Here is a 19,638-nt window from a genome sequence, read left to right as displayed (position 1 = left end):
GAGAAGCTGAAAAGGGAAATATCACCAGTATAAAAGCATAAAGGGGAAAATAATAATAAGGGGGGTGTGTGTTTCTTTTTAGTGGTGCTGGTTGTTGTTTTACTTTAATAAAAGAACTGGAGGGAAAAAGAAGTACATTATCTTTGAGGGCAGCCTGTCCTACAGCAGCCACTGTATTGAGTCCTACTGTAGCCAATCTTTCAACATCTGAGTTATCTGACACATTTTATATTCAACCTTTTTCTGAGCTTGCAGAGGCAGAGCTCTGAAACTCTTCATTCCAGAGGTGGTACAATTGGCAACACGCAGCAAAGACAGATGAGCCTGTTTCTGGGTGAATGTCAAAACAAGAAACAATTTCTCCTTAAGCAGAACTGTGCTTTCTCTGCTCAGACTTCACTGAGAAAACTAATTTTCTGCCCAATTATGCCTTCTCCTTTTCTTCCACTTAGAACAGGCAAAGAAAGCTGTTTATTCTTAAACCTTTATCTGCCAAGTAATTTAAATTCCCCCCTAGAAGCCATACAGTTGCTTTCTTTCATTGCCTCTTGACGTCTTCCCCTCTCCAAACGCTGCAATAAGGTTCCTTTGTCTTACACAACCAACGACCTACCTCACAGAGTTTTCGTTCTTCTCTTCCACCTCCTGTCTCCATTCCTCTTTACTGCCTGCATGCTACATAAACACCATTCTCAAATTCTTTTCTTCCAGGACATCCTTTGTATTCTGCAACGTACATCCTGCTGCCTCTTTTCCATCTCACTAACTTTACAGTGCTGCTCTGGACTGGTCTTGCCTTTCTTCATACGCTTTTAATGGTATTACTTTGTCTTTCATTACATCTGTTTTGGAACTTTCACTTGCACACGGTTTGTTTCTGCACCTGTTATTTACACTAATTCTCTCTCACATGCATGGATGCAACTGTCACAGACCAAAGACCAACTAAGGGTAGCAGAACCAGAATTACAGTCTAGACTTTAGGATTTGGGTTTTGCTTCAGCTTTGAAAACCTCTATAGAAATGGCTACAGCTAGCCCTTATAACCACAGAGGACAGGAGAAAAGACTCAGTTGCAAATGGGGATTAATTAGGCCAATTAAAAATATTCTCATCTTAAGGAATGAGTGAGACATAATACATGTTCTTTTATGTCAATTACTTTGAGGTAGAGTTGCTATTTACCTTTTCTAAAGATTCCTCTTCATAGCCTCTTCCAACCTTTTCTGTCTGCTCATCAGTTGACTCCACTATTACTAGGCTAGTTCTCCTTGGAGAGAGGTCATCCTGGTGGAGCTGGGGGTCCTCGGGCTCTTGGATGATGGGAGAGTCACCCCTCTGAGCAGATGACGGGGGCTGTGGGGATGGTTTTCCTCTCTCTTCCTTCGCCGCGCTGAAGTGGGCAGATTTTTCGCTTGCTGCTTTTCCAGTTACTGGTGCTGTAGGCTGCTCTGTTTCTGGAGTGACACTGTGAATGACAGGTTCAGGGGAAGTTACTACCATGCAGTGCTTTCCAGTTTCCAGAAATGGAACATTATGCACTGATTAAATATTGTTATGCTGTCTGTTGTCTAGCAAAGTCTAGAAGTAACTGATACTCCTTAAAAACTACAGAGCAATCTGGCTAAGAATCCCTCTCATCTTCCCAACCCAAGAAAATCTCCAAATGGATGTCCAAACATTGCGCTCTATTCTGCAAAACTTATATTTGTAAAGGATTTATGTGAGCTTTGATGTCACTTGTGCCCTCACAAATCACAGAATCAATCAGGTTGGAAGAGCCCTCTGGGATCATCGAGTCCAACCATTGCCCTGACACCACCATGGCAACTAGACCAGGGCACTAAGTGCCATGTCCAGGCTTTTCTTAAACCCCTCCAGAGATGGTGACTCCACCACCTCCCTGGGCAGCCCCTGCCAATGGCTAAAGACCCTTGCTGAGAAGAAATGCTTCCTAATGTCCAACCTGATCCTCCCCTGGCCAAGCTTGAGGCTGTGTCCTCTTGTCCTATCACTAGTTGCCTGGGAGAAGAGGCCGACTCCCACTGCGCTACAACCTCCCTTCAGGTAGTTGTAGACTGCGCTAAGGTCACCTCTGAGCCTCCTCTTCTCCAAGCTAAAATCTACATATTACTATTGCATATTACTATTACATATTACTATTTAATATTACATATTAAAATCTACACATTACTTATTTTTTGTTTTGGGAAAGAGACTGGATCACTACAGATGGTTGTGAAGAAACTACTACATTAGTTACAAGCTATACAGCTGCAGGTAAGGGGAGACCAATTTTTATGTAGAATTCTGGAGTCTTACCAAATAGAAATTTAGTAGAGAATCTTATTTTGTTTGTAATGTTATTTTCACTGTTGAACATCGCTATGATTTAATTGCTGCCACAAGTTATTTAAACATATTATTACACACGTTACTATATACTAAAGCATATGTACATGCAATATTTTTCTGTTGCACATGGGTGAATAATAGTGACTTCAGATACTAAGCTAACTCTCATCTGAGTTTTATCAAGTAACCTTGTAACTCTGATGCTAGCTTGAAAAGGTCACTTCTGATTTGCACTAATTGTGAAAACATTACCCGCTTCACCACCTAGAATCTTATTTTGAGGTTGACTTTTCTCTTTTCAAGTATATTGGTAAAAAGAAAAAAAAGACAACTCTATCAAAACTGGTGGAATTACAGCCTGAAAAATAGTGAGCCTGCAAAAATTAAATCTTCCACTTCTAAAACTTCTGAGATGCCTTGGGGCTAGCATCTACATGCTTGCTTTTTCCCCCTCTCATGCTAAAAATTAACTGAGGAAATTGTTAAATTTTAATAATAGGAGTCCAGATTCCCTTCTCCATAACCAACCCCATGAGCAGATAACAGTAATAACAACAGCAACAGAATAACTTGCATGGATGTTGTTTTCCTGATTCAAGTTGGGTTGTGACAATTTTTTGTGCTCCCCCAACTACTGCCCTTGAAACAACTGTGTTCTAAAGTAAGAAAAGATTTCATTGTAGTACAACTTAAACAGTACTTACCCAGCCTTTTTATCCCATTCACCAGGCTACACATATTATTGTAGAATTCCTCTTAGTATGTGCTCCTTATGAGCTATTTAAATCTAGCCCAATTTTCCTCCTAGTTCAAACTAGACCTGAAGTGTAGTGATATTCCCCTGTCATCACTGCTCTCGTTTAGTATTGGCAATGTTGTCTCAAATGTATTCTCTGTTCCTCAAAAGCATTCATTTCCTCACGCAAATCATTAGGAAGTATTGGTAGTTTTGCCTATCGGTGCAACACAAGTCCTCTCCCTTAGATGCTGTGTTCTGTCTCCCACACTCTCCCCTGGGTGTAAAGCATATCCTGAGCAAAAGAATGCCCCAAAAGGACCAAAAAGACCCCAAAAGGAGCTGCATCTCCACAACAAAGCTAATCACTCCCAAGAAAATCACTACTTTGGAACGGGATCCTTGATATTTTGCTAGCCTATGGATACCTGAATCAACCTTGCAGAGAGTTCTCAGTGTGGGCACATCATTAGGGATGGTGGGAAGAAAAAAACTGATCTTTTTTCAAGTTCTTTTCAAGTTCCTTTCCAAATGAAACCAGCCCCACTGACAGCCCCCAATCAGAATTCGAGGCTTTGCTGTGCAGGTCTTCTAAATCTATATTTTATCACGTGTCGTTCCCTTAAGTACTGTTGCCTTGTCTGTATAAAACCCCGTTTCTGTTCCTTTGGCCATCTGAAATTTACTTTTAAAAATCTAGTTGCTAATATGCGGTTATGAGTTTTGTAAGTAATGATTAAGTTGGAAAATCTTTGCCTCAATTGAAAAAGCCATCCTGAAGTTGAAGAAAGGCCTCTCTAGTGTTAATTCCATTAAGTTTAACGTTACTTGGAATCTAATATATGAAAAATATACAGTTTGCCAAAAAAACCCCCACCTCTACATTATTCCTCTTTTCTTTCATATGTACTAGACTAGATTATTGCTTTATGTTCACAGTGACAAACTGCCTTTCTCTCGCAATCCCTAAGGCTTCCTCCACACGGATTAAAAAGTCAAACCTGCAGTAGGAACTAATGAACTAGCGCACACAACTGGAGGAAAATTCTAGTGAGTTCATAGGTTTCAAAGAAAATTGTAAAATCCTTTTATTACACAGAGAAGCGATAATCCATTCCACATAGGTTTTATTTTGGTCTTTTGACACTTACAAATATTCGTGTTGTGAAGCAGATGTTTTTTTGGGCACATCTGGGGGTTTCCCTGAGAATTCAGTTTCTACTTGTTCCTTGTGTGATTGTCTCAGGAGCTCAGCCATTGATACTTCTGCCTCACTCCTGGGAGTACTGTCCTGAAAAGGAGAATAACTGACGGAAACGTCTTCCTCAGAGACGATAGGAGGGTGTTCAGTTGCTTCACTGTCTTTAGATATTCTGTGTTGTTCTTCTTGCTTATGTCTTGAACGGTACAATTCTTCTTGCAGTGCAGAAAACCCTTTAAAAAAACAAGAGAGATGAGAAATGTCATCACAAGTCTTACTAGAATGCAGGAAGTCCTTTTCATTCTCCACGTGCATTTAAAATCCCTGGATGGAACAGATGACCTGAAATTTTTAGATGTCTTGAGAGAGGACATAGTATCTTTAAGTAGCTGAAGGAACACTGGATTACCACTACTATTGCCAAATAATGAATCTTGACAGTAACAGGCAAAATAAAATATACGCAGAAATTTACCTAGAGCAATTAATTTTGAAACCCTCAAAGTATGAAAGAAGATTCGTAACACACGTGTTTCTGTTCCACGGGCTACAAGCCACAAGCTCGGGCTTTTGTTTTTCCTTACTAGCCACATTCACTAGCAACCTATTGCACTCTGAAGAATAGCTTGGGGGAAACATAACTGCCTGTACTGAATCTGAGCTGGACATAGAGGTTAACATTCTAAAACTAATCGGTTGTGATACTAGAATGCTAATGAGAGCAAACAACCTTCTATTCCTATGTTCTCTTAAAAATGGGACGTTTGATGCTGTCTAATACTTTACTGAGCTACTAGCTCAGTACTAAGTTAAGGATGTAAAAGTATCACTTCCAGAAAATTTTATTTCACATAATTTGGAGGTGTTTGTTTAGTTTACAGCCATTGATCTAATCCACTGAACTTTTAAACTTAAGAAATCCAACAGCATCATAGCAGAATTACAATATCCTGGATACTTGAATCCAAAGGTTTTTCCAAAGCATGGAGTAGTTTTCCTTTTACAAATCTTGGTCAAATCCTAATGCAACTTTCTTAACTTTTATGAAAGTACTTGTATAGAAAAAAAAAATCCAGAAACTGGGCATAAGCATTTGCAGTACTTTGTGATAACATTCCTTTATTTGCTTTATAAGAACCAGCTAATGCAGAGATCTTATAGCTGGCGAAACAGTGACCTGTGTGACGTCACGCTTGCATTCATCCACATTATCTGTGCTTTCACCATGAGATTCTAGTGCTCAGTCGTAAGAGTTAAAAGATTATCCTAGTCAAACATTTCAGAACAGAAGCCAGTGCTTAGCTGAGAGAACCTGGGCAGTCTGGATCAGGAGATGTTTACCTTCACTATGGTCCAATCCGATTGTTTGTTCAATCTCCGCGTACGTGCGAGTGCCGTGGACCTGCATGGAGTTGGTGCCGCTGGTCTCCATTAGGTGAACAATATCCATTCGGTTGATTTTTGTAAGACATTGGGTAAGGTTTGTATCTGTGGCATTAGAATGACACCATGTAGCTGAGTTAAGAATTTCACATGCTCTCTCCCTTCTGCTTTCCATAAGAAGGACATATATAGGATACTGAGCAATATAATATATATAAAATACAGATGCATTTAGAAGCATTGCTACGTAAAATCTAAACTTAACTGAAGGGCTGCCTATAAAAATTACCACTCATTTTGGTTTTGCCTTTAATGAATTTTAGTTTCCCCAAACACTTTTCAGTTTAGGAAAAAGAGGCCTCAGTGTTTTTCCACCCTTTCTTTGCTGTTGCATGTTCTGCCTTGCCCTCAAATGAACAAGATTAAACTATTTTCTCTGAGAATCCTATGATATGCCATGTTACACAGACAAGCTTAAAAACAACTAAGTACAAAGTATGGTCATTCTTTCTATAGCCTAAATTTTACCCAAATTTCCTTTTTGTGATTATAGCACACATCTGTCACCTCAACTGGCAAACTGGAGACAGTTACATGTACTATAACTGTAAACGAACCTGTTGCGTGTTTCCCATCCCTTTCAAGCCAGTATTTGAGGAGTGCATGGCTCTGGTCTTGAAGGGAATTAGGATTTTCAATCCGGATCTGGTGAATTTGCTCTTCTGTGAAATCCAGTTCTCTTGCTAGCTCTGAAAAAGAAATTCATCTCTGTAAAGATGTTTTTTTTCTTTTTTTTCCCCACCTTACATCTATTTTATGGCTGTTAGCAGCAAAGTGGATTACAAACTTTTCTGAAACCAAATTCTCTTTGCTTCTATGTACCTTGTGTTGTATTTAGAGACATTGTTAAACAGTAAGTTTGTGATAAAGACAGAAATGCGCTATGCCTAGAAGCGATGGGTCTGTGTGAGCTTTTATTTTTTGTGTCTCCTAGTTCTCAGGGGCACACCACTACTGATAAAATTTAGCAGTGACAAGCTATCAAAGAGAGTGCAGTTGCAGAAACAGCACATGAGCAGATAAGAATATTTCCAGCTACAGAGCAGCATGCTCAGCAGCTTCTATCCTCCGAAATGTTAAATATTTCAGAAACTTTGATCAAAATCTAGTAAAAGAATTAATTTTAAGTAATGGAATTTTGTAGGGCTAGATTAAAGCATAATACTACTACTGCCCTGGACTTGTTTCATTTAAAGAGAAGTAAATGTTTATGAACTGAACTGAAAATGTGAAACTAAGAATAACTGATGTCTTTCTGATGTAGCATAGGCTCAGACTGCAGTCCAGAAAAGAGAAATGGTTTAATAGTCTGTAACGTCTTTATTGCATCCAGCACCACGAGCAGATTTCTGCCATCACCAAACTAAGATGCAGCTGTTGAAACAGGTCATCAAATGAGTTAAAGCCATGGAGAATTTGTGAGATTCCTACTGTTATTCCCAATCTCCACATTTCTGCTTCTTTCACAAAGAAGGACTCACATTCTGTTCCATTTTCATTATCGCTATAGTGGCATGGACGTGATTTTGGAGAGTGTCATGTTTTAACAGGGTGAAGGGAAGCCTAACCCCAAACCCCAGATAACCTTATTTCCAGCTTGGCTTGTAAACTGGTACCACTGTAAACTTCAACAAATATACAGGAACTACACATTAGATTCAAATCCTAGGTAATCAAATAAGTTTGAACAAAGAACAACCACTATTTTATGCCCCAAAGTAACATTTGACACAGTAATCTTTACTATAATTAATCTTTACCATAAGACAGGAATATTTATGCAGGTGTATTACCCTGCCCTCTCTAAATGCTCTAAAACATTAATGTCTATTTTGATGAGCGTCCATGTTTTCTAGTTTTGTTTTCAGAACTGTCTATTCATTTATACACAATTTTCAGCAGATCCCTAATCTGTTACATTGCACGGGTCCAAGTCCTCCTGATTTCAAGATAATCCATGTTGGGATGAGGCATATGCTCCTAGTCTTCTCTATGGATTGAAGGGGAGGACAGGAGAGGAAGAGGTGAGTAACATAAGCAAAAGTATTAGTGATATTTTGCATAGACTCTGAAGATGTTTATAAAACCAGTACAGAGCACAACCGTCATTATCAAGGACTTAACATTTTCTCTCTGATATACAACCCTAACTCCTAGCACCTTGCTTATTTTCAGGAGCGTGGTACTGCTCTAGGGATGGAGCAGTAGTAGACCTCATTTAATTTTGTTTTGCAGCAATTTTTTGTTGGATTGCACGGTTTGACACAGCATTGAGATTTGTGCACAGCTCTGTTTTTTGTGAACACTTTTGAGCTGATTTTCAGTGACAGACATGGGCATAGGAATCTTAGCAACCAGAAGACAGTAAGCGACTGAAATATTTCTATAAAACATCTTTAGATAATCAGGCAATCATCTGAAAGAAACATCAAAGTGAGGAATGCTTCCCTCCTCTCTCTCTGGAGTGGACAACATGCATTTTACCTGTCCAGCTGAATCCAAGATGATCAGCAATGTGGGCCAGTCTTTCCTCTGTCCTTTCCTGATCATGCTGTTGATCTAAAGGTCAAAGAGAGCCACAAGTTGACTTTTACAAGTTAAAACCCGTTTTCATAGGTGATATAGCCCAAGAAGGGAAGTGCTTTTATTTTTCTAACTGCTGTAATCTAAATGTGGACAGGCTGCTACAACTGGGTAACTAAAGTGAGGACTGTAAACCCCCAGGTTTAAAAAAAAAAAAAAGCTTGATTTTTCAAAAAGCACAGGACTATCTACATTTTCCATTTGAAAATCAAGCTTTCATGTAAAAATCTAAATAAGGACTGAAGTGCCTATTGTGCCTATTCCGGCCAAGCATTTTATTCTAAAACTTTATTCTAACATTAAATTGAAGACTTTAACTAAAAGCCATAATTTTCCATGCCTCCTTAGTAAATTCCAAGGATGAAAAATTCATCTGGACTGGTGCTTCTAATTATGTTCTTTCTCTTGTAGGGAAAGTTTTGTTCAAACAGTCCATATGGCACTTCATATCGTGGTTTGTATTTGCAATATCGTTAATGTAAGTGTCTTTGACACTTCTAGCTAGGGAGTGATACAAAATACTTACAACGAAGGCAAGGAAAAATCAGATGTTCATCGGCCAGTCTGCATTTATTTTGGTAACAGTGAGACTGACTGCTCCTCCCATCCCCAAAGCTAATTTGAGGATGGCAGAATTTGAGTTTTGATTTCCCCTGAATGCACATATGGATTGTGGTATCTCAGAGTCAGAAAATTGCTTAGGGTTAATGATATACGCATGTTTCATTTTAGCTACTGGATTTCCATCGTGGCTACTCAGTAGTAGTACACAAGTAGGTGAGAGGAAAACCAAACACCAGAAAACTTGTACTGAAGTTACTGGTGACACAGAATTTTCTTGAGACATAGATGGTCAAAAAAGGAACATGAAAAAACTTAATTGTTTAAAACTTCTGCAGATTTCTTTGTGTAGCAACTCAAAAGAAAATGAATTTGTCTGTCTCGGTTTCAATTAATGGCCAAATATTTCATTATTAGTAAAAAATTAATAGTTAGGAACAGGGCCAGGGAAAACCAAAAGCCAAAATATGCATGACTTGAGAAATCAGTTTAATGGTAAAAGAATACATCTTTTTAGAAGTGTTTTTGTTTATTAAGGCAACACTTCCCATAAGCATTCATGGTTTGCAATCTTGAGATTGTTTCACAGACAAGAAAAATACAGACACAACACAAAAACCAAACACAGCTCACAGGAAAAAAAATACACAACTAACCACCAAAAGCTTAAAAGAAAAAGCCACACGCATTACACATGTATACAAACACACATACACACACACCCCAACGAAAACAAAAAACCAGAGAGTTTAATTCATGACATGCGTCGCACAGGGAATCCCAGTCGTTGGCAAATACCTTCAGCATGGTCATGGACATTTTCATCAGGGATACGTTCAATCTGAGTCTCTACAGACTCATCCCAAATGGGTCTGGTGTCAAAGATGTCTTCAGGAACTGACTGCTGAGTCTCACTGGATGGCACATTTTCAATAACTGAAACTTCTAGGGCGCTACTGCTTTCGTCATCTGAAACTAATTCTTGTTCTCTCTCTGACTGCGTGAGTCTTTCCACTAATTTAGAAGCTTCATCACTAATTTCTTCAAAGAATTCTATGGAGTTTTTGTAAAGGTCAAAAAAATGTTCCTTACTTTCTTTTGTGGGACTAAAAGCACTGCGGGAGGCTGTAGTGCTTCTGCTTTTAACTGGCAACCGTGATGAAAATACCTTGGGTCTTGCTGTTGTTGCCTCATCTGAGTCTAGCTCAAGCTTCATCTCTCTCTCCCTCTCCCTGGTCTCTGCTTCTGCCTCTGCGTAACTCCTAGCTTTTATTGACCGTTTAGTCTTTGGGTCCATGGGAATACTCGCATCAGATTCAGATTTACTTCGGTTATCTTGTTTCACAGGCAGTTTGGTTGTCGTGTCAAGAGCTTTGGGTGACTCTAGCTTGCGGACAGATGTGTCTGTGTACGTATATTGTTGTTCAGCTTTTTGGAAAGCTGCTTTGACAGGAATTTTAGACTTTGGTTTTGCTTGGTCATCTTTTCCTTCACACTGCAAGCTGTCTAGGAAGCCATCTGTGGGAAGGCTCTCATCTTCCGATTGTTGCAAGGATTGGGGTGCAGCAGCAGCCGTTCTCACAGGGATTTTGGATTTGCTTTCAGAAGAAGGCACTCTCTCCATTAGAGCAGTGGGGATTTCGATCACAGATCTCTGTTCCTCTGGTGAGGAGTCTGGGGACTCATCACCCTGTTCAGAACAAGCTAATCTAGTGATTTTGGAAAAATCTAGTTCATCTTCTACTACAGACTGCTCAGGAGAGATTGGGCAAGGCACCTGACTGCTATCAGCCATGTCAGTCTCCGTTCTGGAGAGGGGCTCAGCTTCAGAGGCAGCAGTTTCTTTCTTTGGTGTTTTTGAAGAAGCTGAAATACCCATTTTAATCGGAATTCTGGATTTAAGATCTGCTTTTGTGGTGCCTGTGCTGACACCTTCACCTATCATTTCTTCTGATTTATCACTAGACTCAGATGCTGGAGGTGAATACATCAATGTATCTTTTTCTGGTATATCTGAGTCCTCTGATTCTGAAGGTGAAAATGGATCTGGTGAGCTCTTCAGCTTAGAAGATTCCACCTCTGCTGCTTCTTCTTTCACTTCTTCAGATAAAGAAACTTCTTCCTGAGGCTGCTGTCCCACTTGGAAGAAGTGAAAGCTTTCATCTGGATAGTTCCTTTTGGTCATGTCAATTGCTCCACTTCTAGTCATTTCAAACAACTTTCCTTCCTGAAAAAGAAAAGGGTTTTGTTCACTAAGTGGTGTCCCTTCTTCAGTAGGTGTTCTGGCCGGTGTAGTATCAGGTGTTGTGCCTTGTGATCGCCTGTCTACCATCAACCCAAATATCTTTTGTTCCTCCTCTTTCACTCGAGCTTCAAAAGCTTCATCATCTTCACGTATTTCACTCCACATGTCAGAATCCACATCAGTTTTAGTGATGACAACTTGACTGATCAATTTCTCTGTTTCATCTCCTATATCCTCAAGGGAAGATTCAGCTAATTTTGTGGAATCTGATGCTGAAGACCCTTGTGACTTTTTCTGAAATGCATCCTCTGGTTTTGGCTCTATTTCCATATATACTTTCTCTGTAGAGTGATATTCACTACCTGTGTCTCTGCTAAGTAAAACTTCACCAGTCTGATCTTTTCCTTCTGCAACAGAATAGTTTTCCCTAGATAGCAGACTTATACCAGATCCTACCTTACTTTCAGAGTCAGTAAAGAAATGTTCAGAAGACACATTTTCGTAAGGGCTTACTATATAAGGAGCACTACTTTCAGCAGCATCTGCTACACAACTTGCAAGTTCCACTGTTTCAGTGGCAAGGGATGAATACTCTGGTAAGGGTTCCTCAGCATGAATACGCTGACATGTTTCAAAATCTGTATCTGCTTTTCCCAAATCACTTCCCACAGCAGAATGGTCAGCGGTATCATCTTCAGCCAGTTTGCCATCTTGTGGTACAGAGTACTCAGTGGTACTGTGTCCACAAGAACTATCATCTACTTTCTCAGGCTCAGCTCCTCTAGCGATGAGATCTGTGCGTGTTAACAATGCAGTGGCTTTGACACCTTCTTCAGTGGTATCATATTGCTGTTGTGTTAGCGAAGACTCAACATGAACTTCTTTCTGAGAACTGTCACCAATGGAATGACACAGTGTACCCCCAGATTGTGTGACCGGGGCATTGGAACTAACTGTCTCACTGTCATCTGTACTGTCATATTTTGATTCATCAGTTTCTGCTGATACACAACCGTCAGAATGACAAGTGCCTGATTCTCTGGTGGAAGCCTTACAGCTGCCCCCAAGGATAAGTGGTTCCTCTTCGTCATCTTCTGTTGGCTTATCCTCTTCTGCTTTAACTGCACCTATCCTGAAAGAGCATTGTTTTGAATCAATGGGTTGAAAACCTGCTTCGTCGGGGCTAGAACTGGAGTCAATACTGGATGGTAATGGTGAGGGTGGCTGCACTCGGATCATAGGCTCCATTAAGAGGCCTGAGTCGGCTTCTTTCTTTAGCTGAGTCAATTCTGGCTCACTTTCTGAAGAGGAAGAACTTTTTCTAGATTCAGCTGCAGACATCACCACTGTAGGTATATCTTTTTCTTCTACAGCTGATGACTCTGATTCTTCAGCTACACATGCAGCTTCTGAATCAGCAACTACAGAAGACTCATCTTGCTTACAGTCCTTTTTGTAATCTCTCTTCTGTTTTGCTTCTTGTTCTAATTCATCAAACGTTTTGATTTTGGTCACCATTTTAAACATCTCCTCTTCAGGGGTGAATCTCTTCTTTGGTTCACTTTCTGAATCATCCTCCGGTTCTTCACTGACTTCAGGGATCACGGCCGCCTTTGGTATGTTTGACAGTGCCTGTGAGTCTGCTGTTTTAGGTGTGATTTCATAGCTAATTTCTTCAGAACTAGGAGTTTCAGGTGAAAGAGGACTTTTCCCTGAACTCTCCATGAGGGATGTTTGCTCTAGACTGTCATCATCAGCACTTCCCTCAGGGTCACGGCGAATCCTGGAACGCACTGATGCCAGCTCTGGGCACGTGTCTCCTTTGCTAAAAACAGACTGAAGAGGACCCTGCCCCAAAATACCAGCCTTCACTGTTTGTTCTACAGGGCTACTTTCAAGGGAATCACGGCAGGGAGACTCTTTCATAGGACTGGGCTCCAAAGAATCAGGCGTTTTGTGGGATGAGTTATCTTCTAGCACTGGGCTTGCTTCCAGCGAGTCTTTATGACTTATAGCCAAAGAGTCATCTGCAACTGGGCTAAAGCTTTCACTATCATGGCTAGCAAGTGCAAGTTCCAGTTTCTGGGGACTTCTAACCACAACACGGCGTTCACAGGTTATCTCTTTTTCTTTCTCTAAAGCAGTGTCATGTGTTTCAGAAGACTGAGTTAAATGTGCAGTGGTTCTGGATTCTTTATCCCTGCTAATATCTTTCGTAATGGAAGCTGAGCTACTTTCTTTATCAGCCTCTTCTTCAGAGGCTGTAGGTACAAGCTCTTCTGATACATGGTCAGAATGAGACTTACTAGTCTCAGTAACAGCATCTAGCTGTCTTTCAGTAATACCTTTTTCATCTTCCTTTGGAGAGAGTTCCTTTGGAGAACATGTTTCTGCTGTTGTATGTGCTCTAGCTGCTCCTTTAGCTTCTTCAATTTGCCCATCAGTTTTCTTTGGTGAGAATGAAAGGCTTTCAGGGCTTGTTTCTGGAGTCTCTGCCAGACCCTCATGCTTATAACTTTCCTCAGAGCTGATCTGAGGTGTTCCATCAAGTAGGCTCCCTGGAGAATCAGCCACACCTTCGTGTTTAAGGCTCTCTGAGCTCCCATCAAAAGCAGCACTTTGCAGAGAAAGAGCAGGAAGGAATCCATCTTTCACGTACTCTGTGGGAAAAGCAACACTGAAAGGACTGGTCAGTACTTGCTCCAAGTTAAGCTCTCCCTCCTCTGTCACTGAAAGGTGTCGGAACTGTTGGTACTTGTCATTATCCTCCAGTTCTTCTTTAATGACATCAGAAAAGTCTGTTGAGGTTTTTCTGTCAGGGCTGATCTGGAAGTCAGTATCTCCTTGGTCATCAGAAGTCCTGCCCTTCACAACCGCTGTATCTTTGGCACTTTCGTCATCAAATACTGGAGGGAGAGGTTCAGGTGTTTTTTTGCTGCTCTGCTCTTTTACCTGGTCTTTACCTACAGCCTTCTTGGTAATTTCGACAGTAGAAATCTGCATTTTTCCTTTTCTTGACTGCGGCTCTTTCTCTGCTTTTAATGTCGTGCTTTGTTTGTCCTTCTGTTTGTCTGTCTTGTGGCTTGATACTCGCCTCGGTTCACTTTGTGAAGAAATGGTTTTTCTCCGGGTTGTTTCCTTCTCAGGGAGCTGTTGTTTCTGTTTGACAGATTTGTGCTCAAACAGTCCAGATATATTCTTGGATGGGTCTTGACCTGACTGGAAGGCTTTCATCAGTTCACGAACTGACATGGTCTCCTCAAGTCTTTCTGTCTTAGAAGATGGTGAAACAGGCGGTTGTGCTTTGTGTGCTACTGGTTTTTTGACTTGTACTGGTCTTTTAGAAGCCTTTTCAGCAGTGCCTTCTCTCGTTTGAATTCTGACAGGTAGTTTTGACCGTACTTTTTGTTCATCTTCCACTCGTTTCTGAAGAGCTTTAACTTTATCTTTTATTGAGCCAATAGGAGTTTCCTCTATAACAGGGGATACAGCTTTAGCCTCAGGAGCAGCTGTCAGTGTTAAGCCAGGTTCCTCACCTCGTGACTCACGTGGAGTGGGCTTCGTTAGCCCTGGTTGTTCTTCACTGCTGTGCACCTTGCCTTCCTTTTGCTTTTGCTTGTCTCTTAATTTTGTCCTAACTGGCTTTTTAATTTCTAAGGCTGGCTTGTGTTGCTCCTGTGGACTTAGTCTTTCAGTTGTTGGAGATTCTTGTCCTTCTTTTTCAGAATCCCTGCTTATTACTACAGCTTCAAATCTCTCTTCTACTAAGTCTTCTTGTAAGGCCTGTGGCTGTACCTCATGAAGAGAAACATATGTTTTTAAATCCTCCGTAAGGTAATCTACCATTCCTGTCATGTCTGGCTTCTCCATTTTTGTTGTCCCTTTGTCTACCCTGACTTCTACACAGGGAGGTTCAGTGACTTCTGAAGGAGCATTTCTTCTGGCCTCTTCAATTTCTTCATCACTGACAATGACCCATTCTTCTTCCACAACTTCTTGTTTGGAAAGCGACTTTTGCAGAACATGTTCTTCTCTGGTATAGGATCCACCTCTCAGAATTTCATTTACTTTTTCTAAGTCTTCTTTCACTCTCTCAACTATTTCAAAAGGCTCTCCTGGCTCTTCTTCCGTGGGTTTTTCAAGATCTTTCACTTTAATGGAGCCTGATTTATCAGAAGGGTCAGTTGTCAAGATGGCAGTCATTTTGATCAAATCTTGTTTCATCTCAGAAACTTCAGACAACAGGTCTGGACTGGCTAGTACAGGGACTTCATTAACCAGATGGCTTTTCAGGATAGATGTTTCTGTAGATTCTGTCTCGTCATCTTTGATGCGAATGAAAAACATTGAAAGTAAAATGGAAATCAAAGATAGAGATTGGAAAATGTAATCAGGACTGAAAATGACAGTCTTTGGTTGCAGTGGTAGGAAGGTCAACAAAATGGGCCGGGAATGGTGGATCCACAAAATCTGAGGGTACAAGAGCAAAGCAAAGCTAACGAGGGAGGAAAAAAAAAAACTTAAAAGGAAAATGGCAGGAAATAACTTGCTTAACTTTATCAATATAGCACAACCACACATACATTATCAAAGCTGTAACAAACCAAATCAGGACACCACTAAAAAAAAAACCCAAAACAACAACAACAATATTTAAAATTAAAAACAGAAGAAACACAATGAAGTTACACAAAGAGAGGCATCTCAAGATTGTTCAGATGTTACAGATCAATGTTCAAATAAAAATAAACAAGAAAAAAGGGGGAAAGCATTAGAATTGATTGAAAGTCGATTTCCTCTAAGAGAAAGCCAGTGTTAGCAAACTGTCAGAGTAACATTAGGTTAACATTTTTTTTCTTAGTGACCAAAATAAAAAGGTAAAAGTAATTCTGCAGTAATCTAAAATATGATCAAATATGCAGAGATCTGAATCAGCTGCAAACCGGCATTTCATCTAAGGGGATTTCACACCTAAACAATGAAACAAACATTCTTTTGTTTTAAGAGGCATGGTCCTTTCCTTGGAACATCCTCATTGACAACTAATGAATTGACTGAGGAAAGAGAAGACAGAGGAGAAAAGGAGAGATAATAAGAAAAAACTGTGAATCAACTTAGAAGTGATTTCAAAGTTTTAAAAAATGTAATGTATGGCAACCAAAAATCAGAGACAGTCACACTAGACACACACATACAATTCATGTAAGGCAAGTTATTTCCATGCAAAGCAAAGGTGTTGCAAATGCTGCTGGGTACGTAGCTTCAGTTAAAAAACAAGAGCTCTAAAAATTAATCATATAAATCAAAGATAAATGAAAATAATGTAAAACATACTGTGGTGAAATATTTGTCGGATCTGTGCAATCAACATACAGTAAGCTGGATGTAGGTAATTCCCATTATGCCGTAACTGCCTGCTGGGAATATTTAATTTCAGGAAGAACTACTGGAAAATGTATATTGAACAGAATGAAACATTGGAAGACCGAAGCAAGTTATGAACAGAATGCAATGCTTCGAAATTATAATTGTAGATTTTTCTTTTAAAGGTGGTATGTCACATAAAACCTGACACGTTTCTGCACCCCAGTCTAAAAGTCGAAGTAGTAATGCAAATAAGGGGAACCTAAGCAACACAAAATTATTGGTATTTCTTTGTAAAAAATATCCATTTTGCTACACTATTCTCTTGTGTGCAATGAATGCTAAATGTTTTGCTGTACATTAATTACAACCAGATTGCTGGGGGTGATTTTGGTGCTGAAAATTTGGTGCTTTGGTGCTGCTGTTTTTAGTGTGAACTGCCTAGTGCGCTCTGAAATGCTACCTAGTGATTTTGTAGACTTGTAATACCTATTTTCATAAATGTCAAATGGATGACTACCTCACTGGCCAGAGGCCAGGTAATTAGCCCAAAGCAAAGAACCTCCAGTGGGAAGAAAAACCAAGTACTATCCGAACGGTGTGTAGCTGGTAGCAAGAATGCCTGCTGGGGTGCTCTGTGGCCTAGCTAGTTAGCGGAGTGAGGAAGCAGTGGTAGAATTACTAGTAGAGAAAAATAAGAGAACCCCCAAACTGTCAGCAATGGTCAATAGCTGTCAGTAAATGCAGCTGGTAGACTGCAGGACAAGGACCTTTTAGGACAGGCACTGTAGTCGTTAACATCCCGGATGAGTACTCTTCCCTGCCACGTTACAAGCTTTTGGATGTGACATGGTGGGCCTCCCTCACGCCTGCACTGAAGCGTTTCTAGCTTGTATCACAAAGCTGTTCGTTCTGCCAAGGAAGGGGAGTGTTGCACAACTGTCTTGGTGGCTGCTCTGACTCTCAACGTAACTTTGAAAACTAAAGTGCAAATGTTTGTTTCTGAGAATAATTCTTTAGACTAAGTAGAACAGCTGAAACAGAAGACACTGACAAACCCCCTCAGTTTACTATAGTGCTTTGGAGGTTTTGTTGTTTGATTTTATCATTTGTTTCTTTTCTCAGTGGGAGTGGATCTTGAAACTAAGTACCTCTAACTGCTAAGCTCTTCTGGGTCACGTTCTTGGCTTGCCCTTGTTCTTTTGGACTCTCATGAGAGCTCTATACTTGTATTAACTCTTCAGCAGAAGGAACTGACTCTATGGCCAGATGGTAAAGTCTCTAGCACACTTTCCAGAAACACCAGTTCTAATTCTGGTTCTGGCTGAGACCTTTAAGGTCTATTCATGAAGGTGAATTTGGCAGTATTTTGACACGCATGAGATTTTCTGCACTGTCTCGTAGATCTATTTCCCTTTATGTAAATAATTATTCCCAAACCAAGGAGACACACACAAGTCCTAGGTCTTACTGAACAGTACAACTACTCGGCCAAAAAATCAGTCACTTGTACATTACCTCATTGCAATTAAAAGTTATTTCAACTAAAGAAGAACATTAGCAGAAGTATAAGGGAACTGGGCTAACTGCCTGAAAAGAAGTTGCTTGGTTGTAAAGTATATTTTGCAGCAATTTGGATACAATGATGTGAGCTGTCTCAGTGGTCTTTAAGCAGGCACTTGTTGGTCTCTCATTCTTTTCCTAAACAGATTTAAGAAATCACTGCATTTGAAAACAGTTTTATTAGAGATACTCTTCAGACTGAATGTGTATTTGTTTGATTTGCATCTTCATTAAAGGAGATCTTTGGCATTGTGAACTACTCGCCCTCAGTTTCTAATAATTATGGCCTGATTATGTACATACAAAGGGTACATATGCTGTACCAAGCTTAGCAGTCATATTTCCAGTCATATTTCACCACAGTAAAGGGAGGGGAGGAAGGAGCGGGGGAGAAGGGTTAAACAGCCTGATTACTTTCGACAGTATCACTTTTTTGCATGGTTGTATTTCATGAGTTCAATTAAATATATTGGAGTATTAATTATGTTTTCATTAAAAGTGATACTGTCATTTATCTCAAATATGAGGTAACAATGTGTGTCAACAAATGGACAAAACAAAATGGAGGGATGAGCAGTCATACAAGCAAAATAGCAACAGCAGGATCACTAGAGATGTCAAAGGAAAGTAAATGCTTAGATGAACTGTTTTAAATTGTATTACTTGTTAATTTATACATTAAAAAGTATTTAATTAGATAGCTGCTTTGGTATTAAATTGTTTAGTATTACATTTTTAAAGTATTGATGTTATTAGGAATAGCAGTTAAAGCTTAGCTCTCTTTCATGCTTATCTTTATTCTTAACCGTCATTCATACAAACTGCATTATAACCTTTAAAAAGAAAATCTTACTTTTTTCTGAAGTCATATCAACCTGGAAGAGAAAAAAGGGGGAAATTTAAAAGTTCAAATATAATGGATATATAAAAAGTCACTAGTGAAGTAGTACAGGTTGAGTCAAATCCACTGGATGTATGGAGACACGCGGATTCATTAAATTACATGGAATCAAGAATGTATTCAAAATAACAGTAAAAGCATGCCTTAATTCATTTGGTGTTTCTAATAACAGAAAAATGGTTACTTTGCTATACTTATGGTCAACAGTAGATGCAAAATGTTGCAATGTATTTTGTTTAAACGAGACTAGCAGTATGGAGGACCCAGACTTTTGTACTACTGGGTATGTTATTGCATTGTTCTTTATTTATTTCCTGCCATCTAAAGCAAAAAAGTTGTTGTGTAAATGTGGATATGCATAAGTATGCAAAGTTAGAAGTAGCACTAAACATTTAATTTCCTATTCAAACTTGTGGTGGACTGTGAGGGATGAAAATCAGCTATGCTGTTCTGTTGATACAATATACTGTGTATGTTAAGGCCCCCAAGATAGTTTTTTAGTGAGTGTTGACAAGGTTTTACTTGCTTAAAAGTATTCTTTATAAAGATAAATGCAATGTATTGTCTCAGTTAAGATGTTACTAATTCTTGCTTTTCCATAAACTGAAAATGAATAGAAGTAAATCACTGGCAACACTTACATGTTCATACACGCCTTGCAATCATTTAGGCTTGCGTTATTAAGC

General features: G+C 39.6%; 1 protein-coding gene across 9 annotated transcripts in view; it reads right to left on the bottom strand.

Annotated features, from left to right (window-relative positions):
• ANK2 (ankyrin 2) overlaps nt 1-19,638 on the bottom strand; it is a 322,501-nt gene that overhangs the window by 9,058 nt on the left and 293,805 nt on the right. For all 9 annotated transcript variants that reach the window (XM_068404330.1, XM_068404332.1, XM_068404331.1 and 6 more), the window contains 6 exons: nt 18,905-18,926; nt 8,220-8,294; nt 6,293-6,424; nt 5,634-5,780; nt 4,243-4,525; nt 1,186-1,468 (listed from right to left, as the gene is read on the bottom strand). In XM_068404330.1, the coding sequence (XP_068260431.1) occupies nt 1,186-1,468; nt 4,243-4,525; nt 5,634-5,780; nt 6,293-6,424; nt 8,220-8,294; nt 18,905-18,926 (942 nt within the window). The remainder of the gene's footprint in view (nt 1-1,185; nt 1,469-4,242; nt 4,526-5,633; nt 5,781-6,292; nt 6,425-8,219; nt 8,295-18,904; nt 18,927-19,638) is intronic.

The sequence above is a fragment of the Nyctibius grandis genome, chromosome 6 (genome assembly GCF_013368605.1).
Source record: "Nyctibius grandis isolate bNycGra1 chromosome 6, bNycGra1.pri, whole genome shotgun sequence".
NCBI lineage: Eukaryota > Metazoa > Chordata > Aves > Nyctibiiformes > Nyctibiidae > Nyctibius > Nyctibius grandis.
Note: the sequence above shows the minus strand (reverse complement) of the source record. Positions and strands in the feature narration are given on the sequence as shown.